The sequence below is a fragment of the Sorex araneus genome, chromosome X, assembly GCF_027595985.1.
Source record: "Sorex araneus isolate mSorAra2 chromosome X, mSorAra2.pri, whole genome shotgun sequence".
In the NCBI taxonomy this organism is placed as follows: domain Eukaryota; kingdom Metazoa; phylum Chordata; class Mammalia; order Eulipotyphla; family Soricidae; genus Sorex; species Sorex araneus.
This window is the reverse complement of record NC_073313.1, coordinates 267,506,091-267,533,009: the sequence shown is the minus strand read 5'-3', so window position 1 is coordinate 267,533,009 and position 26,919 is coordinate 267,506,091. Positions and strand designations below refer to the sequence as shown.

Sequence of the window (26,919 nt, the reverse complement as noted above, 5' to 3'; positions counted from 1 at the left end):
GGGGTGTCGCCAGCAGCGTGTCCGCGCTCCAGACTAGAGTATGGCTAGACGCCGCCGTGGGGAACCGTCTCCCGCTCCTCCCTGCGTGCTGCCCGAAGGACTTTACGCCTTGTCCAGCACCGGGATGAGTCGGAGACGGAGACGCACGCCCGGACTCGGCTCAGCCAACAGACGCGGCAGGAGCCCGCGGGTTCGCCGGGCAGGGCGGTTCTCTCTCAGACCCACTGACGCGCTTTCAAGCACCGTTACTCGCGGGGACTTTGGGGACCATTTCTGCCAACAAACGTCCCGCCTTGACTGGAAGAGCAGCAGCTCGGGAAGGGGTGTGGGGGGGCGGGTCTGCTCCGTGGACCCCCGAGGAGACCCTCCATCACCCGCCGGCTGGCCCCAGTCACCCCGGCACGTCCCACCTGCTGCGGGGTCTTGTTGGAGAAAATCACCGCCGACCCGCCTTCCTCTGCGTCGGGGTAGTCGGGGAAGGTGCCGGTGAGGTTCCTGCGGGGACACAGCGGGAGGGGCGAGCTCGGGGACGGCACGGGGACCGGGAGGCTTGCAGCCACGTTTCTCCTTGGAGCACTGCGCGGAGCCACACGGAGCCTCGTTCTGAGTTCTCGTTGCAGCGAGGACATCAGGAGTGGGACACAGGCCGGTCGCGCCTTCCCGTCCAGGGTCAGGGCTCGGACGAGCGGGGCCTGGGCGAGCAGGGCCCGGCCTGGCTCTCACCGAGGGGTGTGCGTGCTCACAGTGGGGGCTGGCACTCGGCACAGACGCCCCTGCCGGGACCCCCGGGCTCCTGTCTCAGCGCGGGGCCCCGGGGATTGGCTGTGGGCTCGGCACCGCCCACTTGGTGGTCGCAGCCGCCCCCTGGACGCTTGCCGGCACAGCGCCAGGACGCCCAGCCTGGCTGCAGCCACCTGCGGTCACTTCTCCCCTCCCTGTCCCGTGCGGCCTGGCCACAGGAGCCTGCCCTGCCCCTCTCTGGGCCCGCACCCAGGTCCTGCTCAGCCTGAGAGAAGGCAGAGCTGTGGCTCCAGGCCCGGAAAGTCCTGGTGTCCGTGTTGGCCTGAGGCCAGGGGTCTTCTGGTGCCCTCACAGCCAACGAGGGGCAGTTACAGGGAGGGGTGAAAGGGCAGAGTTACAGGGCAGGGGTGAGGAGGATGGAGTTACAGTGGAGGGAAGAGGAGTGCATACAGAGAGGGGTGAGGGGGCAGAGTTACAGAGTTACAGGTGAGAGGGGATGGAGGGGTAAGGAGAGGAGAAACTACAGGGGGGGTGAAGGGAGCAGAGCTATAGAGGAGGGCTAAGGAGGGTGAGTTACAGTGGAGGGAAGGGGAGTGGAGTTCAGGGAGGGGTGCAGGGAGGCAGGGGTGAGGAGAGGAGGAGCACAGGGAGGGGGCGGGGGCGGGGGCAGCTGGTCTATCCACGGGCTCTTCCCGCTTTGGTCAGCCGTGGAACAGCTCAGGGGAGCAGAGCAGCCCCCTGAGGCCAAAGGGACAAAGGGACGGGCCACGGGCTCCGAGAGGCCACGCAGAGCCACAGGGGCAGGCGACAGAGTGACAGTGGCAGCCCTGAGCCTGGCAGGGGGCTTGGAGAAGACACGGTCAGATGGCGGAGGGCAGACACGGTCAGGTGGAGGAGGGTAGACATGGTCAGATGGCGGAGGGCAGACACGGTCAGGTGGTGGAGGGCAGACACGGTCAGGTGGCAGAGGGCAGACACGGTCAGATGGTGGAGGGCAGACACGGTCAGGTGGAGGAGGGCAGACACGGTCAGATGGTGGAGGGCAGACGCTCCTGGTAATAGCAGACGCCTTCCAGGAGCCAGGCGCTGCCGCTGGTGAATGGGACGGGCCTTCCGCGTCTGCCAGCTTCCAGGTCCAACCCCGTCCCTTACTGGTCACTTCTGGCACCACCACGTGGGGGACTCAATTCAGCCTGCCTGGACCCAGGAGGCCTGCGCCGCGCAGTGCGGAGGGAAGGGCTAGTGCTTGGGGCCGGGCGGGCGACAGGGGCCCAGCTCTGTGTCCTCACGCAGTGGGAGGTCCCTGACCCCACCTGAGAGAGCTCAGCGATGGGAGGGTGCCCCAGGCCCTTTGCTCTGTCACTCCCTGTTTGGGAAAGAGGCTTGCAGTTAAACAGTGAAAGGAAATGTAGCACTGGAGCACTGTCGTCCCGTTGCTCATCGAATTGCTCGAGCGGGCACCAGTAACGTCTCCATTGTGAGACTTCTTGTTACTGCTTTTGGCATATCGGATACGCCATGGGGAGCTTGCCAGCCTCGGGATACTCTCAGTAGCTTCCCGGACTCTCCAAGAGGGATGGAGGAATCGAACCCAGGTTGGCCGCATGCATGGCAAATGTCCTACCCGCTGTGCTATTGCTCTAGTCCAATAAAAGGAAATAATTTAATTGAACTCCACAGGATTGGTCCGAGTGTCCTATAAATCTTATTTTTATAGTGAAATCCATCTACGTTTCTTGAAATTTACCTTTTTTTTGGGGGGGGGGTGTCACATCCAGCGATGCACAGGGGTTACTCCTGGCTCTGCACTCAGGAATCACTCCTGACAGTGCTCAGGCCACCATAGGGGATGCTGGGAATCGAACCCGGGTTGGCCGCTATCACTCCAGCACCCAAATTTACCTGTTTTGAAGGTAAGTTTGCTCAGGGGTTCCTCCTGGCTCTGCACTCAGGGTCACCCTGGCGGGGGGAGGGCCCCAGGGGGGTGCCGGGATTGAGCCGGGGTCGGCCTCGCACAAGGCAAACGCCTGACCTGCTGCGATACTGTCTGGCCCCTTCTCCTCGAGGAGGTCGACAGTCAGAAGGGTGACGTGTGTCCAGCAGAGGGACACGTCCACCCGGGGCCTGTCGGTCCTGCAGGCCCAGCCAGGGCTGCTACGTTTCTCTCCCCTTTCGTCCGTTTGCCCTTAATCTATCAGACTCCATATTTACCTCCCGCGGTGCGTGTCAGCGGCGGGCGCCCGGATTTGTTTCTCTGATCTATGTTTGTGCTTCTAGGTCAGAGTAATGCATGGACCATATTTTTTTGGATAATATTCTTGAAAACACGGGGCCGCTTGTCCCTCCTATTTTTCTTATCTGCTTAGTTTAATCCTAATGACTTTAATAATTACGTTTCCAAGGCCGATAAATAATCCTGTTGGGATTTTAATTGAAACCGCGTCATCTCTATAAATTACACGGCGGGCATGTCACGTTCCCACTTAACCAGAAACACAACGCTTCTCCCACCCCGCCGGCCCTGCCTTCCTCTCCTCCTCCTCCTCCTCCTCCTCCTCCTCCTCCTCTTCCTCTTCCTCTTCCTCTTCCTCCTCCTCCTCCTCCTCCTCCTCCTCCTCCTCCTCCTCCTCCTCCTCCTCCTCCCGTGACTGTGTCACAGCTTCACGTGTTTGTCCCTCACATTCGGTCCATCGTGGCTGAATAAAAAGTATCCGGCGCCATCTCTCACGTATCTCGCCCTCACTTCCCTTCCCTGTCCCTGAATTAATAAGACCTCAGGTTGTCGCTCTGGTGTGGGTCTGGGCAGAAATTCTCCCCCCCTCTTTACGGGAAGGCCAATGTATTTCTCCACTGGGTGTTCAGCCGAGATGCTCGCTGTTCCGCCCGTCTGGACGCACTCACCTCCCCAGCCACTGTCCACCCATCACCCGCACGCCAACCCCTCCCCGACTCATCCTCCCGTCTCCGCCCCCTCACTCGCTCATCCGGCCACTCTGCCTTCCCGAGCACTCGGCACACGTGTGCTAATGGTCCCCCGTGACTCAGACTTTGGGGCGCTGGGGTGGGGCCAACACACGGAAAATACCAACATCTCTGCCCTGTTGAGCTTACGCGCCACGAGGCTCAGAATTCAGCCTCGTCTTTGCGTTTTCGAATGTTTTCAAGGGGCCCCTTCAATATTGCCAGACGGTGTTTCTGCCCAGGGAAGTGACCGGGCCGCCTCATCAACGTCCATCAGATCGAATCTTCCCCCATTAGCAATCGCCACTTCTGGAGAGAAATGCCGTGAGGACTCTGAGCCCCTCAGGAACGGGAGGGCCCCTCCCCGAGACAAGGCAGGGAAGCACAGACAGGCCGGAGGGAAAAACCTCAGGCCACGAGGGTCACGCCAGGCTGCCTGGAGGGTCTGCACACTCACCCCTTTTCCAGACCCGCTCAAAGGGGCAACAACACGCACCCCAGATGTGTTCTTGCAAAGTTCGGCAGTGCCTTGTAGATCTTTGGTGCTAGCCCCCATCAGCGGCGCACGGGTGAGTGACGCCTCCCGCTCCGTGCCTGTCTCTGTATCTCCGTGGCTGTCTCTGTATCTCTGTGGCTGTCTCTGTATCTCCGTGGCTGTCTCTGTATCTCCGTGGCTGTCTCTGTATCTCCGGCACCGTTTCCTCTGAAGTGCAGAACCGTCTTAGTTTAGCGTAGTCCCATTTGTTTATCTTGCTTCCACTTGCTTGGTCAGTGGCATTTCATCTTTATTTTTTTTTTCTTTTTGGATCACTCCCAGCGATGCACAGGGAATCACTCCTGGCTCTGCACTCAGGAATTACTCCTGGTGGTGCTCGGGGACCATATGGGATGCTGGGAATCAAACCCGGGTCGGCCATGTGCAAGGTAAATCTCTCCCCGCTATGCTATTATTATTGCTTCAGCCCCTAGTGGCGTTTCATCTTTGAAGATACCTTTAGCTTCAATATCGTGGAGGGTTTTACCGACCTTTTACTCCATGTGCCTTGTGGATTCGGGTCTGCCTTCATGTGTGGTACATAAAAAGCGTATAGCAGAAGGTTAATACCCAAGGGCAGGGAAGACAAAGGCCAGGAGGACTGGCCAGTGGCTGGGGTCTACCCAGTGTGTGTGGGGCGGGGTGGGGGTGGGGAAGGAAGACAGAGAAGGGACCAGGATGACAATAACAGCTGAGAATGATCACGTGATCACGTGGACAAGAACGGAGTGTTAACGGTAGGTAAAGGGATAGACACGATAACCTTTCGGTATCTGTGTTGCAGACCACAACGCCCAAAAGGAGAGAGAGAGGGAGAGAGAAACAGAGATAGAGACAGAGATAGAGATATCTCCGGCACCGTTTCCTCTGTGCCAGAGATATCTCCTCGCCCAAAAGGAGAGAGAGAGAGAGAGAGAGGGAGAGAGAGAGAGAGAGGGAGAGAGGGAGAGAGAGAGAGGGAGAGAGGGAGAGAGAGAGAGAGAGAGTACGGGGGAAATTGTCTGCGTGGCGGCGGGGGAGGGCTGGGGTGAGGGGGGCGGGGAGCGTGCACTGGGGCGGGTGGGTGGCCCATCACTGCACGGCTGAGTCTCAAGCGTGAGAGCTTTGTACCTGCATCTCACGGTGACACAATTAAAAAAAAGGAATGTGGAGTTCATGCCCAATTCAATCAGCTTAACCAATGGCTGAACAAACAGCAGTAGCCCTACACGATTTATCACTTGTATCACTTGTCACTTGTCATCCCGTTGATCTTCGATTTGCTCGAACGGGCGCCAGTAACATCCCATTTGTCCCTGTCACGTGCCAGTGTAGCCCAATGGTATCTGCTCGCTCCAGGGACAGGAAGAGCCTCAAACCGTTCACTCAGGGTTTGACGAAGAAGTCTGACCATCTCGTAGGTGGGCGGCCATGCGGTCTTTTAACGTCCCGTGGAATCCAGTAATTTTTCTTTTTTACATTCACTATCACTGTCACTGTCATCCCATTGCTCATCGATTTGCTCGAGCGGGCACCAGTCATATCTCTATTGTGAGACTTGTTGTGACTGTTTTTGGCATATCGAATACCCACGGGGAGCTTGCCAGGCTCTGCCTTGCGGGCGGGATACTTTCGGTAGCTTGCCGGGCTCTCGGAGAGGGATGGAGGAATTGAACCCGGGTCAGCCATCTGCAAGGCAAACGCCCTACCCGCTGTGCTATCGCTCCAGCCCCTTTTTTACATTATTAAAAAAAAAAAAGCCAGAGGGACCCCAGGCAGAGGCTCAGACCCGCACCCTCGGGGCCTGGGGAGCCCGTGAGAGCAGCCCGGGTGCTGCCGGCCCCAGGGCCCTTGCTGCGATTCTGAGCCCCAAGTTCAGAGCCGAGGGCGATGGCACGGCCCCTCCCCGCCCCACGTCCTCTCGCATGCCGAGCCCTGGACCGCCCCTTCCTGTCTGCTGACTGTCAGTGCTCAGACGCTCGGCAGACTCCCCATGACACCCGTGCGGGCGCGCAGAGGCGAGTCCTGTCCACCCCGGGGGCTCCGGCCGCGCTGGCCCTTCCTGCGAGGGAACAGGCCCGGCCCGGCCAGGCTGGTCCACACAGGGCCTTGGGCAGGGCGGGAGCCCAGGCCCCCACTGCCCGAGTTCCCTCCTGTGTGGCTGCTTTAGGGGGGGCGGGAGGGAGGCCAGGCTGTGCCATGGACGCTGGACCCCAGACAAGCACCGTCTGCCTGAGCCGAGGCCGCCGGGTGCGGGCCCTGGCGTGTCTCTCTCCTGAAGCACAACAGCGCAGCTGACGGTTTATGTCCAACCATTAAAACGATAAGCATCGCGCATTTCTGAAGCCCAAAGTTCCGCCCGGGGACTCTGAATCGGGCCCAGCTGGCGGGGGCAGGGGGCTGGGGGCGGGGGGGGGGGCAGGGGGGTGGGGGCTGGGCAGGATCGGCCTCTCGCAATCCAGGTTGGTGAAGCATTTCCTAGCGGCCGCCACTCCCCTGCTCTGCACTGGGTCAAGGGTCCCCCAGGCGTGGGAGGGAGCGACGGGGCGCGCTCAGGGGCCTTGTGCCCCCGCCCTGCCCCCCACTGCAGTGGGCCCCCAGGCCGGCCCTGGCGGAGACTGATCTGCACCTCCTCGGGTACAAGAAATGCTGCTCTGTGGTCCGCCGTATGGGAGGCCGGGGACATCCCCCTGGTGGGCGCGGCCAGGTCAGCCCGAGACCCTCCCAGTCCCAGCGCCTCCCCGGCCGCTAGCAGGAGCCCCCAGTTACCGGGGCCTCAGGGGCTCCCGTCTGTGGCGACTTTAGAACATTCTGGGGCCTCACCCAGCGGTGCTCAGGGCTGACGCCTGGCCCTGCTCTCAGCGTCGCTCCTGGTGTCTCTCGGGGCCGACCGGGCGCCTGGGATGGGACGGCGCCAGCCGTGTGCGGGGTAAGCAAGGTAGCGCCCGCCCCGCTGCACTGAGGAAAGCCGGGACCCCCCCTCCCCGTCTGCCTGGGTCTGTGTCTCAGGGAGGGGCTCAGGACCCCCGGCTCCACCCGCCCTGGCTCCAGCCCTGCTGTCCCGCATCCCTCAGCCCTTCCCGGCTCCCAGTCACACCCTTGCCGGCTCTGGGCTCCAGGGAGCACTGCACAGAGGGTCCAGGGGACGAGCAGACCCTTCAGATACTCACAACTCAGGCTCATCTGTCAGGTGCTGCTTTCACACAGAAATAACCTGTGCAAGGTGACGGGGAGGGAGCGAGGGGGAGGGACAGAGGGAGGGAGGGGAGGAGACTGGGGGGGAGGGAGGGGGGAGGGGGGAGAGGGAGAGAGACACAGAGAGAGAGAGGGGGAGAGGGAGAGTGAGTGAGAGGGAGAGAGGGAGAGGGGAGGGGAAGGGGAGAGGGGGAGGGGGAGAGAGGGAGAGAGGGGAGAGAGGGGGAGAGGGAGGGAGAGAGACACAGAGAGAGAGGGGGAGGAGAGAGAGGGAGAGGGAGAGTGAGTGAGAGGGAGAGGGAGGGGGAGGGGATGCAGGGGAGGGGTAGGGGGAGAGCAGGAGAGAGGGGAGGGAGGGAGAGCACAGGAGCGTCAGATGCAGGACGCGGTACTGGTCTGTCCCTGGCACCCACTGGGTGTGCCCTGGCCTCCTGGGCACCCTGGGCCTGAGCAGCACCGTGCCCTCGGGCACTAGCGCTGGCCCTTCCTGCCCGCTCAGCTGAGTTCTGCTGGCGTGGCCCCCAGGCCTCCTGAGCACTGTTTCGAAGATCCAAATGAAAAATATATTTAAAAATAGAAGTAGAAACAGTGGAAGGGGTGTCTTTAGAACATGGCTCATCCCGAGATCCGCTGACACGCACCAAACACAGAAAACCCCCAGGAATACATGCATGTGTGTGCATGTGAGCATGTGTACACACGCGAGTGTGCGTGTACGTGAGCGTGTGCATGCTCATGTGCATGTGTGCACATGTGGGAGCACATGCATATATGAGCATTTGTGCAAGTGTGCATAAGCGGGTATATGCATATGTGTATGTATGTGAGCATGTGTGCATGGGTACATATGCATGTGTGCATACATCTACATGTGAGTGTGTGTGCTAGTGTGTGTGCATTGCATGTGTGCATATGTGGGCACGTGTGTGTGTGTGTGTGTGCACGAAGGAAGTGCCCGTCCTCCCTCGAGACACGGCGCCACAGTCAGTGTGGGTCCTCGTGGCCTCAGGGGCCGAGGGGCTCTCACACTCCGGGCTAATCTGCGCTGAGACCCTCGGTGCATCTCGCCACGCCTCAAGGTGCTGCCCATTGCCAGCCAGGCTGTGAGACCTGCCTCCTGGTCCAGAGCACTGTGTCAGGAGTCCTCACCCCGACAGCCTACACTGCCGACAAGCGGGAGGACCCCGGGCGGGGAGCCTCTGCACAGAGACACCACAGAGAGAGGCCATGGAGAGAGGCCACGGAGACGGGCCACGTGGGGGCTGCAGCGAGCAGAGTCAAGAGCACAAACCGGCCCCTGAGAGACGGGCGGGAGCCGGACACCGCGGGAGCCGGCACGGGAGGGTCCGTCACCGCCACGGGGAGGCCACGGCTCTGCAGAGGGGAGGCCCCGTGCCTGTGACGCCTGTGACGAGCTGCAGGGGCGGGAAGGAGGGGCGGGGGAGGGTGGGCACGCAGGGCAGCGCAGGCCGGGGGGCAGGACGCCCGCACACTGCAGACACTGCCGTGTGGCCGTGTGACGCGGGGCCACTGGGCGTCTGTCCCCACAGTGCACACGAGCAATCCCGGTGGACAGCCTGGACACTCGGGGCCGAGCCCAGGCCTGGACAGGGAGTGGGGGCGCCCGCCACCTCCCAGAAGGGCATGGACACCAGCCAGGCCCACGGGGGACGCGCACTGAAGACCCCCAAGGGCACCTGGAGGTGGGGGTGGGGCTCCCTCCCAGCGCCCCCTCCTCACCCACCCCCAAGTTCCGGGGACCAGGGGGCGAATGGCCACCCTCAGGGGAGCCTTGTGGAGACGGAGGAGCCCGACTAGGATCCACGGAGCGTGACCTGCCGTCCTGCATCCATGCCAGGGCCTTGGTGACGGATGCCGACCCCCGACGCCCCACTCCTCACCCCCCCCCGTCCCACCCCGCCCAACCCCGCCCTCCCAACTCCTCACCCCTCCCGTCCCGTCCCACCCAACACTGAAACAATGTGCCCACCCTCCACCCGGCCAGCCTCTGCCTTGAACTGTCCACCTGCTGGACGGCTGTGAGTGCCAGGCCCAGGCCTGGGGCAGGGAAGGGACCTGGGGCTGCCGGGAGGGCTGGAGCTCGGCTGAAGGGCAAAGGGTGAGAATATTGGAGGGTCAGGGCTCAGGGGAAGCAGAGACGAGACGCAGAGAGGCAGAGACCAGAGATACAGAGATGCAGAGATGCAGAGACACAAAGACACAGAGACACAGAGACCAGATATATAGAGACAAAGACACAGGGATGCAGAGACCAGAGACCCAGAGACCAGAGACCCAGAGGCCAGAGATACAGAGACACAGAGACGAAGACCCAGAGATCCAGAAAGGAAGAGACGTAAAGACGAGCGACACAAAGATACAGAGAGGCAGAGACCAGAGATACAGAGATGCAGAAACGCAGAGACACAGAGATACAGAGACCAAAGAGGCAGAGACGCAGAGAGGCAGAGACCCAGAGGCCAGAGATACAGAGACGCCCAGAGGCAGAGACCCAGAGGCCAGAGATACAGAGACGCCCAGAGGCAGAGACCCAGAAACCCAGAGACCCAGAGGCCAGAGAAAGAGACGCAGAGAGGCAGAGACCCAGAGGCCAGAGACCCAGAGGCCAGAGAGAGAGACACAGAGAGGCAGAGACCCAGAGGCCAGAGAGAGAGAGACGCAGAGAGGCAGAGACCCAGAGGCCAGAGAGAGAGAGACGCAGAGAGGCAGAGACCCAGAGGCCAGAGGCCCGGCGGCCAGAGAGGCAGAGACCAGAGTGAGCGTAGCGGCCGGAGGCGGCACAGCGCGCTGAGTGTAGGAGGGCGTTGCCTGCAGCCCGGCCCCTGGGCCCCAGGAGGGGCGGGTGATGCCCGTGGCTCGGGCCAGGCTGGTGATGTCCCGTGCCTGCCAGGCGACACTCCTTAGGGACAGGGCTCCGAGATGTGGCCCGAGGGCCTCTCCAGTTTCCCTCCCACTCCCCCGTGAGCCCAGGCGGACGCCCCGGCTCCTTCTCAGCTGAACTCCAGGGCCACACCCCCGCCTCGGGACAGGGGGACTCGCCCTCTCCTCGGGCTGCCAGGCTGCCACGCTCCCAGAAGGTTCTGGGCCCCAAGACCCAAGCAGAGGAAGAGGAGAGAGCAGTGGCGGCCGGGACTCCTCTGTGCCGAGGGGGGAGGCGGAGGGGACGGCCAGGTGGGGACCCTTCCCCACATCCCCTCGAGACCCCACCGCAGGAGACCCTGCAGCTCCCGCCAGGGAGCCCCGAGCACCAGTGGGGCGGGCCAGGCAGGGCACCAACCCGGGTCTCGGGACATGGTAAGGGGGCGGGGATGAGTCTCACACACGGGCGAGAGCCTCACCCAGCACCCACCGGGCGGGTCCCAATAGAAGGACCCACGTCCCTGCCTGGGACACACAGACCCCGGGACAGACACAGCTGGGCAAGGGTCTTAGGGCGGGGACCCCACTTCTCCCCCTCCCTCCCCCTCTCCTACCTCCCCTCTCCTCCACTCCCCTCCTCCCACTCTCTCTCCCTCTCACTCCCCCTCTCTCTCAGTCTCTCTCTCCCTCTCTTCCTCTTCCTCTGTCTCTCCCTCTCTCTCTCCTTCTCTCTCTTCCCTCTGTCAGTCTGTCCCTCTCCCTGTCTCTCTGTCTCTCTCTCCGTGTTTCTGTCTCTGTCTCTGTCTCTCCACCCCACTTCCCTATAGCCCATTTTCCTTTAAAGTAAAGGCACAGATTAAACCCGGGTATAAACTCGCAACCATAAGCAATAAGACTTGGTATGGGTGACGCAGAAGCAACTTTCTGGAGGTCACTTGGAGGAAGCCATTGCAAAGGGAAAGAGACCCGGGAACAGGAAAGGAAGCCAGGGACTAGGGCTCTCCCCCCCTCCCGCTAGACAGAAAGCACACACGCACACACACGCACAAATGCACATGCAAACACACACATGTGCACACACGTGCACATGCACAAACACATGCATAACACACGCGCACACATCACACATGCACACATGCGTACACATGTGCACATGTATACATACATGCACACACATGCACATATATGTATGCACACATGCATATATATACACACATGCACACATGTATGCACACATGCATACACGCGCATACACATGCACATGTATATACATACGCACACGCACATGCACACAAGATAAGCAAACAAAGAGAGTGCACGGTCCGGCCAGAGCCAGTCCAACAACGCTGCGTCATCTCTGAGCGTATTTCAAGGACCTGGGAAAACCCGCTGCTGTTATTATTTTTAAGAACTAGAAACAGGAACTTATAAATCTGTAACGAAAATATCTGTGAGAGAAAGACTGGGAGGAAAGTGACCCGAAAGTCCCGCGGCGGCAGCCTCTGACCACAGACGGTTGCCCTCGCTTCCCGGGCGCGCCTGGATCCTACCAGGCCCCGTCGGGGCGGAGGGTCCTTGGGACTCATGTAAAGGGGCTCGGGAACGTGCCTTGGTGGGGACAGCAGGTCTGTATCTGAGCTGTGGGGCCTGCTAGTCGAGCTGGGAGGTAGTGTTTTGTCTGTTTTTGGAGCTCGGGGTCCCCCCGGTGGGGCGCGGGGATTTCGGGGTCTGTGGTGCCCAGATCACATCCAGCTCGGCTGCCTGCGGCTGGGGGTCACTGTCACAACTGTCCCTGTGCGTCTCGTGGGGATTCACCCGAGGGCTGATGACGCTTCCTGTTTCAAAAGACAATATTTGCTTTTTATTCGTCTTCGGCTCAGGAAGGCCAGAGAGGGGCCCTCCTCAGAGCCCGCAGGTCAGGCTGCTCTGAGGGTGAGAAGAGCTTGCCCTCGGCCTCCACCCGCTTCAGAACGAGGCCGCTGGGAGCTGCCCGGGGTGGCCTCCGGAGGGGGGACGTGCAGGGCAGGACGTGCACCCCAAGGCTGGCCGGGCCCGGGGGGGAGGGGCGGTGCCAGCTCCCGTGACCCCAGGGGCTGGGCGGGGCCCCCTGTCCCTGACCACCATGGCTGTCCCGGGTCCTTCCCCCCGAGCCTCTCGGCGTCCCTCTCGTCCCTCTTGGCTCCTCCACACGCCGCTGTCCTTGCTCGAGCGTCTCCGTGACCAGAGTCTCCGTGACGTCCTAGGGACGGGTTTCTGCCATCACAGAGGTGGCAGCAGGGCCGCGTGGTCTCGGGGTCTGCTCCCGTGCCCCGAGAGGGCGCGTGGGGGTCCCTGCGGGAGCGAGAGGCTCTGCCCACAGCCGGCAGGTGGTTTCAAACGACCCCACGCACGCGCGAGGCTCTCCGGGAGGACGGACGGACGCTCCCCAGGGCCAGGGTGGACGCATGACGGACAGTCCCCGCCCCCCGCCCAAGGTTTGAGTCACACCCGAAACGATGCCCACGGCACCCGTGAAACACGCCACTGCGGGAAACACCCTGGTGGCCCCTCACGCGGGTGAGCGAGCAGAGGCCCGGGGGCGACACGCAGGAGCACGAGGGCTGCGGAGCCCAGGAAGGAAGCGGGAGGGCAGAGACCACAGGGGAGCGGCCACGGGCCAGGCCACGAGCAGCGCCCGCTGGACAGGCTCCTGCCGGAGGACCTCACCTCAGGCTGAGGGAAGGGCGGGGGGGGGGGGACAGCGGGAGCCGGGGACAGGCAGGAGCGTGCCCAGGCCCAGCAGGCGGAGGGAGAGGAGAGGGGGAGGGGACAGAGTGGGGGAGGGGCGGGGGAGGGGAGGGCCTGCACATACACACACCCACACACCTACACACACACCCCCTCACACACCCACACATACCCTCACACCCCCGCACACCCCTGCACACACACCTACACATACCTGCACACACCCCCTCATACCCACTCACCCCCGCATACCCCACACACACCCGCACACACACCCACACACCCCACACAACTGCACACACCCCCTCACACACCCACACATACCCTCACACCCCCGCACACCCCTGCACACACACCTACACACATACCTGCACACACCCGCACTCACACCCACTCACCCCCGCATACCCCACACACACCCACACCCCCCTCACACCCCCGCACACACCGCACACATACCCACACAGCTGCACACACACTCACACACACACTGCACACACCCACACACACTCTCACATCCCAGCACACACACCCTCACACACTCCTGCACAAACCCTCACACACCCACACACACCCTCCCCTACCCCCCCACACCCACACACACACCCTAACTCCCCCACATCCCTGCACACACCCTCACACACCCACACACACCCACACACACCCTCCCCTACCCCCCACACCCGCGCACACACACCCTAACTCCCCCACATCCCTGCACACACCCTCACACACCCACAACTCCCACACCCACACACCCCCCCACACTCCTCCTCAAACATTTGCACAGATAGAAAGACACACACCCTCACCCCCCACACACACCTACACAGGTAGCTACACACAGCCGCACACACACACAGATGCGCACATATCCCCACAGACACCTGCACACACGGCCGCACATGCACCCACACACACACCTGCACAATCGCATACCCACCTGCGTACATACCTGCACCCCCACACCTGCATAGGCAGCCACACGCACACCCCGACACCCGCACACACCCCACACCCGGACACACCCCACACCCGCACACACCCCACACCCGGACACACCCCACACCCGCACACACCCCGCACCCCACACCCGCACACACCCCACACCCGCACACACCCCACACCCGCACACCCGCGCACACGCCCCACACCCGCACACCCGCACACCCGCACATACCCCACACCCTCACACCCGGACACACCCCCACACCTGCACACACCCCACACCCGCACACACCCCACACCCGCACACCCGCACACACCCGCACCGGCTGCACAGATGCCCAGGGCCAGCCCGGCCCGAGGAGAGGGGCCTCACGGGCCTGTGAGAGCTGTTGCCAACGTCGCCCCCTGAGCAGGAGCCGGAGCTCGGCGCCCGCCTCCCACACGCTGAGGCGGAGTCGGGAACGGAGGTGCCGAATGCGGGTCTGCCGGGCTGACGAGTTTGGGCGCACACCTGGGGCTCAAGCGGCCACGCTGGGGCCGGCCGGGCTGCGTGCGAGGGAGGCCTCAGCCCCACACACCGGGAGGGCGCCGCCACGGAAACGCTCCCCCAGTGCGTTTCTCACGGCACAGACGCCCGCTCCACTCCACACGCGTGATCTGCTAAGGCCCCGCGTCTACGTGTGACACATCGTCCTCGCCCGAGCTCCTTTCCCTCTCACCTCGCCGTGATTCTCAGAATTAATGAGGGCCCAAATCTCACCTTAAATATCTTCTCATTAAAATGTTCCTGATTTGCCACAAAACATCCTTGACAACAGTTTTTCAAAAGCGCATAAATCTAATACATTTTGAATTAAAAAGAGCAGTATGACTGAAACTCAATCACAAACAACTTTGTACACTGTATATCTCACGGTGATTGATGAAAAAAAATTAAAACAAAACCCAGTATTTTATCACTGGGCATCTACACTGAAAGGCAGAGTTCTTTTTTTCTGTATATTATTATTATTATTAATGAATCACCTTGGGGTACATTTACAGACTTACAAACTTTGTGCTTATGTTTCAGTCATACAACGATCGAGTGCCCATCCCTCCACCAGTGCCCATTCTCCGCCACTGATGGTCCCAGCAACCCTCCCCTCATCCCCCCTCATCCCCCCTAGCCCGCCTCTGAGGCAGGACATTCCCCTTTGCTCTCTCTCTCCTTTAGGGTGTTGTGGTCTGCAATGGAGGAATTGAGTGGCCATCGTGTTCAGTCTGTAGTCTACTTTCAGCCTGCATCTCCCATCCCGAGCAGGCCCTCCCAGCACCCTTGACTTGGTGGTCCCTTCTCTATCTGAGCTGCCTTGTCCCCCAGTGTGTGAAGCCGGCTTCCAAGCCGTGGAGCCAACCTCCTGGTCCTTATCTCTGCTATCCTTGGGTGTTAGTCTCCCATTCTGTTCCTTTATATTCCACAGATGAGCGCAATCTTTCTATGTCTGTCCCTCTCCTCCCGACTCATTTCACTTAACATGATACTCTCCGTGTTGATCCACTTATGGCGTGGTAGCACAGCGGGGAGGGCGTCTGCCTGCATGCAGCCCACCCGGGTTTGATTCCTCCGTCCCTCTCGGAGAGTCTGGCAAGCTATTGAGAGTATCTAGCCCACATGGCAGAGCCTGGCAAGATCCCCGTGGTGTACTGATATGCCAAAAACAGTAACAACAAGTCTCACAATGGAGACATTACTGGTGCCCACTCGAGCAAATCTATGAGCAACAGGACAACAGTGCTACAGTGCTACAGTGCACCTTTTCTGACAGCTGCATAGTATTCCATTGTGTAGATGTACCAAAGTTTCTTTAACCAGTCATCTGTTCTCAGGCACTGGAGTTTTTCCAGATTCTGGCTATTGTGAACAGTTCCGCGATGAACATACGAGTGCAGATGTCATTCTGACTATACCTTTTTGCCTCTCCGGGATATATTCCCAGCAGTGGTATTGCTGGGTCAAATGGGAGCTCAGTTTCTAACTTTTTGAGAAGTGTCGATACTGTTTTCCAAAGGGGCTGGACCACGTGGCATTCCCACCAGCAGGGGAGGAGGGTCCCTTTCTCCCCACGTCTGCGCCAGCGCCGTTGCTTCTGTTCTGAATGTGTGAGAGAGGCAGAGTCCTCCCATCCCCAAGCCCAGTCCGTTGCTTCTGTTCTGAATGTGTGTGAGAGGCAGAGTCCTCCCATCCCCAAGCCCAGTCCGTGCCCAGTCACCGCCGGACCCTTGCCACGGCGCCCGGCCATAACAGAGGAAACGGCGGGTGACAACACAGCCACGGGCGTCTAGGCTGGGCCCGACGCGCCCAGACGGGCAGGAGCGTCCCTGCGGCACCTCGACAGTGGTGGTCCCCCCGGTCCTTAGGGGCTGGGGGGCACCGGGAGGTCACCACCGGTTTTGCAGGTGGGGACAGTCGCGGCTTGCTGGGCGCCCGAGCTGCAGACTGCGAGCCTCACCCCTGCCTCTGTCCCTCACTGGCTCTGGGGAGAGGGGGAGGCCGCCCCCTCCACCACCAACGAGCCCCGAGGCCCGGGGCCTGCCCAGCTCCAAGAGACGCCGGGACCCGGAGGGAGGCCCAGCGCCCCGGGAACCGGCCGCCCGCCACCGCCCGCGCCGCGTGGTCTAAGCCCAGGTGCGAGTCTCTGCTCGCCCGCCGCGTCACCTGCACTCGATGAACCAGTGCCGGATCTGGTCCTGCAGGTTCTCCTTGATGTCCGGCCCCTCCACGAGCTTCAGGTCGTCCTTGATGGTCACCAGCGCGTGCTGGAAGGCGGCCTCGTGCCGGCCCTGCGTCTCGTCCCGCTGCGAGCGCACCTTCTCCGCCTGCTCCACCGTCGGGCTGACCTGGTTGAACAGAGGCGGCGGCATCTGCAACAGAAGCGGGAGGGGCTGAGACGGGGACCCGGAGGCACAGGCGGCCGTTCCCGCGCCCCTGGGCAGGGGCTGGGGAAAGACGCTTCCAGCCAGGCGCCCAGCTCCCGACCTTCCTGCGGAGCGGGAGGACAGAGCAAAGGGCGGACGCGGGCTATGGGCGTGTGCGGGGGCAGGGAAGATGGAGCCTGAACACCGGCCTGTGCACTGGGATACAGGCCCTGGGTCGCCATGGAGACGGGGATTCTCATCAGCAACAGCCCTGGGGATGCAGCAGTAGGGGGCGCCTGTGAGTCCAGCCCGACAACAGGGACCCTCCCCATCAGTTCTCTTGGGTTTGGGTTCCTGGGCTGTGCCTGGCGGTGCTCAGGGCTGAGTCCCGGCTCTGTGCCCAGGGATCACTCCTGTTGAGCTCACGGACCCTTGGGGCTGCCAGGGATCGAACCCTGGCCAGCCTCTTGGAAGGCCAGCACCATGCCCGCTGTCCAGAGCTCACTAGACCATCTCTGGAGGAACCAGAGGTCGGGGAGAGCCTCAGGGGCTGTGAACAGGCCCAGGACGTGGCGACTGAGGCAGGAGCACTGCAGGAAGAGCACCCCAGGCAGGAGATCCTGCTCTCAGGAGCATGCAGGTTGGGCCCGCGCCCTTTGGGGAAGGGAGGACGGGCGCAGACTCGGGCCCCGGTGCTGCGTGAGGGCCAACGCACACATTTTCTTCCCAGATTCTGTGCAGGGCACGTGGCTTACAACACTGCCCATGGCTGGCTTTCACGCACGGAACATTCCAGCACCACCAGTGCCGGCTCTCCCCGACCATCGCCCCCGGCCCCGCCCGCCTCTCCACCACCCGCCCAGAGGCCCAGGTCTCTGCTCTGGCATCTGTCATTTCCTTGCTGTGTTTTCCAAACCCGCAGAGAGAGAGGTCACGTACATTTTTCAGTCATTTTGCAAACTGGTCATCAAATGTGGCCATTTTCTAAACGCCAAATTAGAAAAACGTAGACAAAATATAATTGTAAAAAGCGATCAAGGCTTTCTGCCCAGGAGAGACCCCGAGTGGCCACACACGAACGGCTCCTCGTTCCCGAGCGACCGTGACCCTGGAAGCCCACTAACTGCTCTCGGCACCCAGCGGCTTCCTGCAGAAACGCCTCCAGACTGTGAACCAGGCCACGGCCCCGTGCCGCCCCGGGAGGGGGAAGGTTTTTCTCTCTCGGCTTTTCCTTTCCCCGCCGGCGGTGGCGTGGCGACCGCCATCTCTTAGAATCCACTAAGCAGAGGTGCGAGCTCGCAATGATGCGACTTCTGGCAGAAATTTCTCTGGACTGAGTCACCAAATACCACAAATCCCAAACGGCTCGGCCACTGCTGCAGCCGCACGACCTCACATGCTCCTCATTCTCAGCAACGGGAAACAAATGATCAAATGATGCTTTTTCAGCAGGTCTGATTGTTGGGGGGAAATTCCAGATGTTAATAGTGAGTTTTCTGTTGAAATACTGAATGCAATCAAAGTAAAGAGAAATTAAAGTGAAAGTCATCGGCCACACAAGCAGGGTGGGGGGTGGGAGGGGGGCATACTGGGGTTCTTGGTGGTGGAACGTGTGCACTGGTGAAGGGATGGGTGTTTGATCATTGTATGACCGAGACTTAAACCTGATACTGTGTAACTTTTCTCAGGGTGATTCAATTAAAAAAAAAAAAGTGATCAATACTGAAACAGCCTCGCTTTGCTGCTGTGATTTCTACTATAATTATTTATATATATTTTTTGGCTCTGGGGCCATGCCCGGCATTCTGGGCAAAGTGCTCTGGGCTCACTCCTGGTGGGTTATAGGGGGCTTTGGTGGGCTCCCGATTCTGCCCCCACTGAACTAACTACTCGCACAGTTTTACCTGTAACGCGTCTCCCGGAGTCAGGGATATTGCTTGTATCTCGATGCTGAGAAACTGCATTTTTTTTTCTCTTTGGGTCACACCCGGCGGTGCTCAGGGGTCACTCCTGGCTCTGCACTCAGGAATCACTCCTGGCAGTGCTCGGGGGACCCTATGGGATGCTGGGGATCGAACCCAGGTCGGCTTCGTGCAAGGCAAACGCCCTCCCTGCTGTGCTGTCGCTCCGGCCCGATGCTGAGACACCGTAAACCCGCGTGCTGGCTGTGATGGGTGTCGTGTGTGGGTGGAGCCCGGCAGGAGAGGGGTGCACACGGTGTCCGTCCCCGAGGACGGGCAAGGGGGGCATCGGCTCTGCCGGGGTGGAGGGTGGCGGGTGTGTGCGGCCTGTCACCCAGCGCTGTCCAGCGTGGAGCCTCAGCTGAGGACAGCCGAGGTGTGACACGCTGCTCTTCCCACAGTGCTCCTTCAGGGGGCGGGCTCCAGGCCGCGACTCTGGAAACACGAAACCCCGGAAGCAGCCCAGTGTTCTGGCCCAGGCTTGGCGTCCGGCTCTGAGCCGAGACTCAGGAAACTGACGGAGAAACCAAGGCAGGTCGACATCCGAGTCCCGCCTGTGTCAGGAACACGGGACAGTGCCAGAGACGGGCCCGTCACAAACCGCCACTTAAGAACCAGACTGCCGGGGCCGACTTTGACACCAACGAACGAATGCAGCGCGGCACAGACGCCGTCGCTCTGCTTTCATTTTAGTGCGAACACCAGGCGCTGGGACTGACGGGAAGGAAGGGGACAAAGGCACCAGGGGCCGGAGAATGGCGGGTCTGTCCCTGTCACGCGGATTCCACTCTGCTCGGGGCCAGGGAGGGCCCTTGCCTCACACACGGCCCACACGAGCTGCATCCCCACACCTGAGCCCCGCCAGGCGGGACCTCCGAGCACAGAGCCAGGAGCAGGCCCTGAGCACTGCCAGAAGGGACCCCCGAGCACAGAGCCAGGAGTAGACCCTGAGCACTGCCAGGAGGAACCTCCGAGCACAGAGCCAGGAGCAGGCCCTGAGCACTGCCAGGAGGGACCCCCGAGCACAGAGCCAGGAGTAGGCCCTGAGCCCCGCCAGGCGGGACCTCCGAGCACAGAGCCAGGAGTAGGTCCTGAGCACTGCCAGGAGGGACCCCCGAGCACAGAGCCAGGAGCAGGCCCTGAGCACTGCCAGGAGGGACCCCCGAGCACAGAGCCAGGAGTAGGCCCTGAGCACTGCCAGGAGGGACCCCCGAGCACAGAGCCAGGAGTAGGCCCTGAGCACTTCCAGGAAGGACCCCGAGCGCAGAGCCAGGAGCAGGCCCTGAGCACTTCCAGGAAGGACCCCCGAGCACAGAGCCAGGAGCAGGCCCTGAGCACTGCCAGGAGGGACCCCCGAGCATAGAGCCAGGAGTAGGCCCTGAGCACTGCCAGACGTGCCCCCAAACAGAAAACACACACGGACCTGACTAGTCCGAGCCTCAGTGGCCCCTGGAGGCCCCGGGCAGCTGTGTCCGTCCGTCCTTCCAGCGAGGACGGACTCAATGTCGGGTGCGGTGGGCCTCACGCGCACGACGTCCCCGGGCCGAGGCAGGCAGGTCACGGCGGCCCCTGAGAGCAGAGCCGGGCTCTCCTCGAAGCTTCTCTGGTCACTCACTGGCCCCTGCCTCTCCGCGGCGCCCGGGGCATGACCGTCCTTGGCACGAGGCCGCAGGGCCAGGGAGGGCGAGAGTCCGCGCGCCCGGGACTGACGGAGGCCAGCGGCAGCACGCGCAGGAGGGCCGGGGGCCCTGGGCCAGCAGGAGGACGGGGATGGCTGGAGCGGGGTGGGGGGCCCGGGAGTCCGGCCCGACGGGCTGTAACCCTCAGCCCTTCTCAGGTCGATACTCGGCCCCCGGCGCAGCCCCTGGGAACCGCCTCCGACCCCGCTCCCAATGCAGGAAATAAGGGCGGACGGTCCCTGAGGGAACAGCAGGGGCCTTCCCTCGCGGCGAGGACGCCGGTGGGGTGACCGCGAAGGTTCCCTCTGGCCCTCCCTCCCCCAGTCTTCCCTGCGATGGCCCCAAAGGCGGGGCTCTGGGGTCTGTGCTCGCCCTCCGTCACTCAAGGCAGGTTTCGCTTTGCTGAAGCTCGTCCTCGAGTGCTCCCACCCGAACGGGCCGGCCCGGCCAGGGGCACCTTCCAGATGACCACGGAGGGGTCCAGCCAGCCAGCAGGCCCCCACGACGACCCCGCTGGGATTGGCTGAGTTCATGTCTAACACTCACATTTTAAATTGAAAGTAGAACTAAATTAAAAATAAAAACCCGTGGAGAAGCTGTCCCCGCCGATGGTCCACACCCAAGTGTGGCCAGTGGCCAGTGGCCAGTCCAGGGCCCGGGGGGCCGTGTCTCCGGGAGGCCCCCCGTGGGGTAAGTGCTTCGGTGTCTGCTTGTTTGGGGGCCGCACCCAGAGGTGCTCAGGGCTCCTCCTGACTCTGTGCTCAGGGTCACTCCCGGGGGGGGGGGGGCCTGGGGACCTGGGCGGGGTTAGGACTGACGCGGGCTGGACCCACAGTCCAGCCTCCCACCCCCCCCCCTTGGGTTTCGTTCTCGGCCAAAAACTTTGATCAAATGTCACACTCTCAGGACTGATGTTTCCTGACTGGCCTTGACGCTGCCCCCGGGCCCTGCCCGTCCTCACGTGACCGCCAGAGCCCGCGGGCCCTCTCGCCCACTAGCTGTGCGGGCTGACGCGGAAGTTTAAGGAGGGGCTCTGGCTTGTGTTGTTTTTTCTTTTTTTCTTGGACACTTAGAAGGTTCTCTTCCTGGAATTGTTCCTTACTCCGCACTTGCGCCTTTCATGTTTGATAGTCGCCGCGTCTGTGGGGAGTTTCAGATGTTCGCATCACCTCGGCTCCACGGCGGGTTACTTCTGCCAAGACGGTCTTTAAAGGACTCCTTTGTCCTGAGCATTCGGAAGCATTTTAGACACACTCCAGATTGCTGATTCCACCCCGGGCCGAGTGAGAAGCCATCGCCTGGGGAGGTCTCAGGTGAGCCTAGCAATTACCTAGGCCCCAGAAAACGCTAAATCTAGAGAAGGTTCTGGAAGCCAGAGCACGGCTCAGCTCTGGCCCCGCCTGTGCTAGTGGAGAAAGTGTCACTGGAACAGAGGAAGGCTCGGAGTGTCCTGGCGAGGCGGGAGGGCTGAAGGAGGGGGGGGGGTGGTAAAGCCCTGCCAGGGAGGGCGGGGAGGGGAGAAGCCACTGAGGGCCGCTGAGGACGCAGGCCACGGAAAAAACTTCTCCACCACGCACACACCAGCCCTTAGAGCCACGGTCATTACCACAGGGGGACATGGAATCAGAGAGGCACATTCACGTCCCCAAAGCCACACAGCTGTGCCCCCAGACAACTCCGGACCCCACTCAGGGACGGGGCGGGGGGTGCTCGCAAGCCCACCATGTTGGCTCTGCCACTCCCTTCCTCCCCTGGGGCCTGAGACGCTGAGTCCTCTACCGTGTGTGCTCTATCTCAGCGCCTGGGACGTGCAGTTTCCTGCGTCAGGTGCCTACACATTTGCCCACCCCGGGGAAGTGGCCGCCTCTCCGCCAGGGACGTGGACTTTGCCTTCTCCACGCTGAGGGACCCGTGCTCCTGGAGGAGGACTCAGGGGGCTCCCTCTCCCCCTCTCCCTCTCTCCCTCCCTCTCTCCCTCTCTCTCCCTCCTCTCTCTCCCTCTCTCTCTCTCCCTCTCTCTCCCTCTCTCTCCTCCTCTCTCCCTCTCTCTCCCCCTCTCTCTCCCTCCTCTCTCTCCCTCTCTCTCCCTCTCTCTCCCCCTCTCTCTCCCTCCTCTCTCTCCCTCTCTCCCCCTTTCCCCCTCTCTCTCCTCCTCTCTCCCTCTCTCTCCCCCTCTCTCTCTCCCTCTCTCTCTCCCCCTCTCTCCCCCTCTCTCTCTCCCTCTCTCCCACTCTCTCCCTCTCTCTCTCTCCCACTCTCTCCCTCTCTCCCCTCTCTCTCTCACTCTCTCGCCCTCTCTCTCTCCTTCTATCTCCCTCTCTCTCTCTCCCCCTGTCTCCCTTTCTCACTCACCCCCTCTCTCCCTTTCTCTCTCTCCCTCTCTCTCTCCCCTCTCTCTCTCCCTCTCTCCCCCTCTCTCTCTTCCCCTCTCTCCTTCTCCCTCCCCCCCTCTCTGTCTCCCTCTCTTCCTCCCTCCCTTCTCTCTCCCCCTCTCTCCCTCTCTTTTCTAGGAACCCCTGGACCGACTTCTCAGCTTGGAGCCAGGATGGTGATGGGGACGACACGAGGGAGCCACAGGCACTACTGACCCGGTCACTCCCACACCCGAGAGACACCAGGGGAATAGCCCTTGTCCCCGTTGGCTGAGGACGCACCTTCCGGGAGGGGGAAACGGCCCCTGAAGAGACATTGAAGGTGAGTCTGAGAGCTACACTCCTTAAAAGCAAACAAGCACCAGTGTTGAAAGCCTGGTTGGGACCGACCTTGCTCCCGGCCCAGCCTTCAGCCTCTACCTGGCTCCCGAGATGGGGTCTCGCCAGCCTCCCCGGGAGCCCCCTCTGTCGCCCGCAGGCGGCCCCTCCCCGCCCGCCCGCAGCCTGCACGAGGGCGTGTTTCTGCCCTGCCCGCCGGGTGCCCCGGCCAGTGGCAGTGAAGGTGCCACTCCTGCCCCATCGCGGGGGCCACCCATGGGCGCCCTCCAGCCCTGCCGCGTCCCCTGCTCCGGCCTCCCTTAGCCTGTCTCCATGACACCTGGGCGGCCGGTTCCTCTCCCAGACACGCTGCGACTGTCCCCGGCTCCTTCCCGTCTCTCCAGCCCCTGTGACACCCTGTGCCCGGAGGCTCGCAGCCTCACCCCCGGGTGCCATGCCTCTGTCTCCGAGGGAAGCACCCTGGATCCTAATCCCTGCCACCCCCAATTCCTTATTTTAATTATTTTTTCATTGAATCACCACGAGGTACAGTTACAAGCTTCCATGTTTGAGTTTCAGTCATACAATGATCCAACACCCACCCCTCCACCAGGGCACGTTCCCCACCACCAATGTCCCCAGTGTCTCCCCTTTCCAGCCCTCCCCCTGCCTCCATGGCAGACAGTCTCCCCCACACTCTCTCTCCACTTTGGGGCATGATGGTTTGCAATACAGACACTGAGAGGCGTCACGTCTGGTCCTTTACCTACTCTCATCACACACCTCCCCTCCCGAGCATCCCTCCAACCCTCACTGACTCAGTGACCCCTTCTCCACCCCAGCCGCCTTCTCCCCCCGCTCTCGAGGCAGCTGCCAACCGTGGTGGTCCCCAATTCTTTCCCTGTTTCTCACCGGCCCGAGGGCGTGTGGGAGGGACCTGCCCCGGGCCCTGCGGCCGACAGGGGCGTGTCCCAGCGTGGCTCTGGTGGAGACCGTCCCCAGGGCGTCTCTCCCGGCCGCCCCTGCAGGCCAGACCCTCGCCTGAGCCCCCCCCCCACCCCCCCCACCCCCCCCCCCGTCCTCTTCGTCATCTCGGGGCACGCGGCATCCAAATTTGTCACCTCGCCCTCGAAGCAGCAACTCATTTAAAAGTAAATTATGAATATTAAAGGGGAATAGAGCATCCGATAATGGCGCCGCCGCAGAAATACATCAGCTGGAGAATAATGCATCTTAATGAAGGCTTCCCGTGTGAATAAACCATTCTATTTACAAGCGCTCCGCAGCTAATGACCCGGAACCGGATAACAAAATCTACGCGGAGCGCGAGGGCCTCTGTCAGCGAAAATATACATATTAATAATTGATGTCGCGGGCAGGACAGGGACAGGGACAGTGCTTCCCGGGGCCGGCGAGACAGGACCCCACGGCCCATTAACTGAAAATGCTTATCTAATGCTTGATGGGCTTGTCTCCGGCAATCCGCACGCAAATTAGCGAGATAAAATGGACATTTGCCCAAATGAAAATCTGCTCGATCTATCAGTCGCCACGCTGGCAGGGGGCGAGGGAAGCGGGGAGCCTCCGCCCGGGGCCCGGGGGGCGGGGGCTCTTTGTTCCCAAAGGCAGTGACGCCAGCGGGGGACACAGCGACGGACCCCTGGACCGACAGGAATCAGCGGCAGCAGCTCCGAGCACAGCGTTAAACTCTGCCACAGAACCCGTCCCCGCACGCCTCCCGCCACCTCCTGCCCTCCCGCCCCCCTGCACCCTCCCACCCCCTCCCGCCCTCCCGCCCCCCTGCACCCTCCCCACTCCCAGCGGGCGCAGGAGGAGGCACAGTTGGTCACAAGAACCATCTCGTCCCATCGCGTCTCTTCTGAGTCCCGTGTCTGTCTCTGGCCGTGTCCCTACGCATCTCCAAGGAACTGGGCCGAGTGAGGTTGTCTGCCCGCTGCCCACGGCCCTGGGCGGGAAGTGTCCACTGTGGCGCCCCCCACCCAGGAGCCCTGATAGCCCAGAGCGACGAGAAGGTCCCCTCAGCCTGACGTCTCAGCACTGGGGTGACAGTGAGGTGCTTAGATTAGAGCAGGAGACTTGAGCGACTCTTCTGACTGGTGGGAGATGGTTAATTCACTGACGTACTCGGGGTCGATCCTCGGGGCGGGGGACCCTGGGCGGGGCCGGGAGGGGGCCTGGTCGCGTGCGGCTTAACACGGCCCCCACTGCGCTTGCTTTGAGCTGGCACCTCTCTGAGCTTCTACTTAACGATTTAGACGGTTTCAAAATAAAACAGTGTTGCTCGGACTTGGGCCGTATTTCCGGCAGTTTGTAAACAGCAGTGCCCTCATTCCTCCGGGGAAGGCGTGGGTCTCATCTCTCGCTTCTGTTTTACACTAGGAGGAAGCAGAGGCTCAGAGAGGGCAGGGGGCTTGCCTAGAGCCGCACAGCCGGGCAGTGGGGGCCGCCCTGAGGGTCCGGCCTTCGTAGCTCCTCTCCACTACGCGGTTTCTCCATCTGAAAATGGTTTATCCGGCATCCGGGGCCGTCCTTCTGGAAACTTCCCTTTACCATTTTACCCCTTGCTGCCCCAGCACCTTGCAGAGGCCCCGCTGGGGTCCTCTGGCCGGTGGGGCTGGCTCAGCCCGTTTCCCCGCCCGACTGCCAGGGGCACACTGAGCCTCCCCACCCCTCGGGCCCAGTGGGTGAGCCCACGTGCCCAGGCCACCTGCTGAGGCTCGTGGGCACCGAGCCCGGCCCTGGGCTCAGAGCCCGAGGGCGCCCAGCCCCCACCCCCAGCTCCCGGCTCCCTGGAAGGGGCGGACGGGGAGGGGGAGCCCACTGGGCCGGTTCGGGGGGAGTGAGCCCAGCACGTGCCGCCGCTGGACCCCGAGATGCTGGGGGAGGCCCTGGAGAGAGGATGGTGACCCCCCAGGAGCAAGGGGCGGAGGGACGCAGACCCTAAAGATAACAAGGACAGAGGCGAGCGGGGGACCTCCGGGCCGCACTGCCGGGTCGACCCGAGACAAGGAAACAACAATCACTCGAAGGCCTGGTGTCTGCAGGCAAGTTCCCGCCCCCAGAAAGCAAACACAGCGGCTTCTCCTCTCCTGTCGGGAGCCTCGGGCCTGAGCCCCCTCCTCCAGTCTGGCCTCCTGGCTCTGCCCAGGGGCCTTGGCCCATTTCCCCTCGAGCGAAGCTGGAGCCGGCGCAGAGAGGACTCGGGTGGCACCAGCTTTCTCCCACCCACTGGGTGCGACCCCGCCGCCCCGCCGGCCCCTGCCCCAGGCTGTCCTTCCCGGACTCCCAGATGGTCCCTCTGGGCAGCAAGGAGCAGGGGCCACGCCCTCGGCGACTCCGAAGCCAGCGGACGTGTTTGAAATGCTGTGGCGAGCGGGAGCAGTGCTCACTGCAGGCCGACGCGGGGGGGGGGGGGGGGCATCACTGTCCCCGGGGCACCGGCGCTGATGCCCGTGACCCCTCTCGGCCCCTCGGGAGGGCAGGAGACCCAGGTGAGGCTCCGCCTCTGAGCTCATGCCTCCAGGGCCACCCCCGGCTTGGCCCTCGGGGGTACACTACACGCAGCTCGAGCCCTCACGGGTGGTTCGGGCCGGGCTCGCTCCTGAGATGCAGTTTCCCCGGGACACCAGGGCTGCTCCTCCTCCGTCCGAGTCGGGCAATCTGCCCCCTGAGACCAGCCGTAGGGACGCAGGGGAAGGACCGGG

General features: G+C 62.1%; 1 protein-coding gene across 1 annotated transcript in view; it reads right to left on the bottom strand.

Moving 5' to 3' along the window:
- IQCA1 (IQ motif containing with AAA domain 1) overlaps positions 1-26,919 on the bottom strand; it is an 88,256-nt gene that overhangs the window by 34,941 nt on the left and 26,396 nt on the right. Inside the window, exons 6-7 of the mRNA XM_004610895.2 lie at positions 16,665-16,870; positions 411-495 (exon numbers count right to left, since the gene is read on the bottom strand). Of these exons, the coding sequence (XP_004610952.2) occupies positions 411-495; positions 16,665-16,870 (291 nt within the window). The remainder of the gene's footprint in view (positions 1-410; positions 496-16,664; positions 16,871-26,919) is intronic.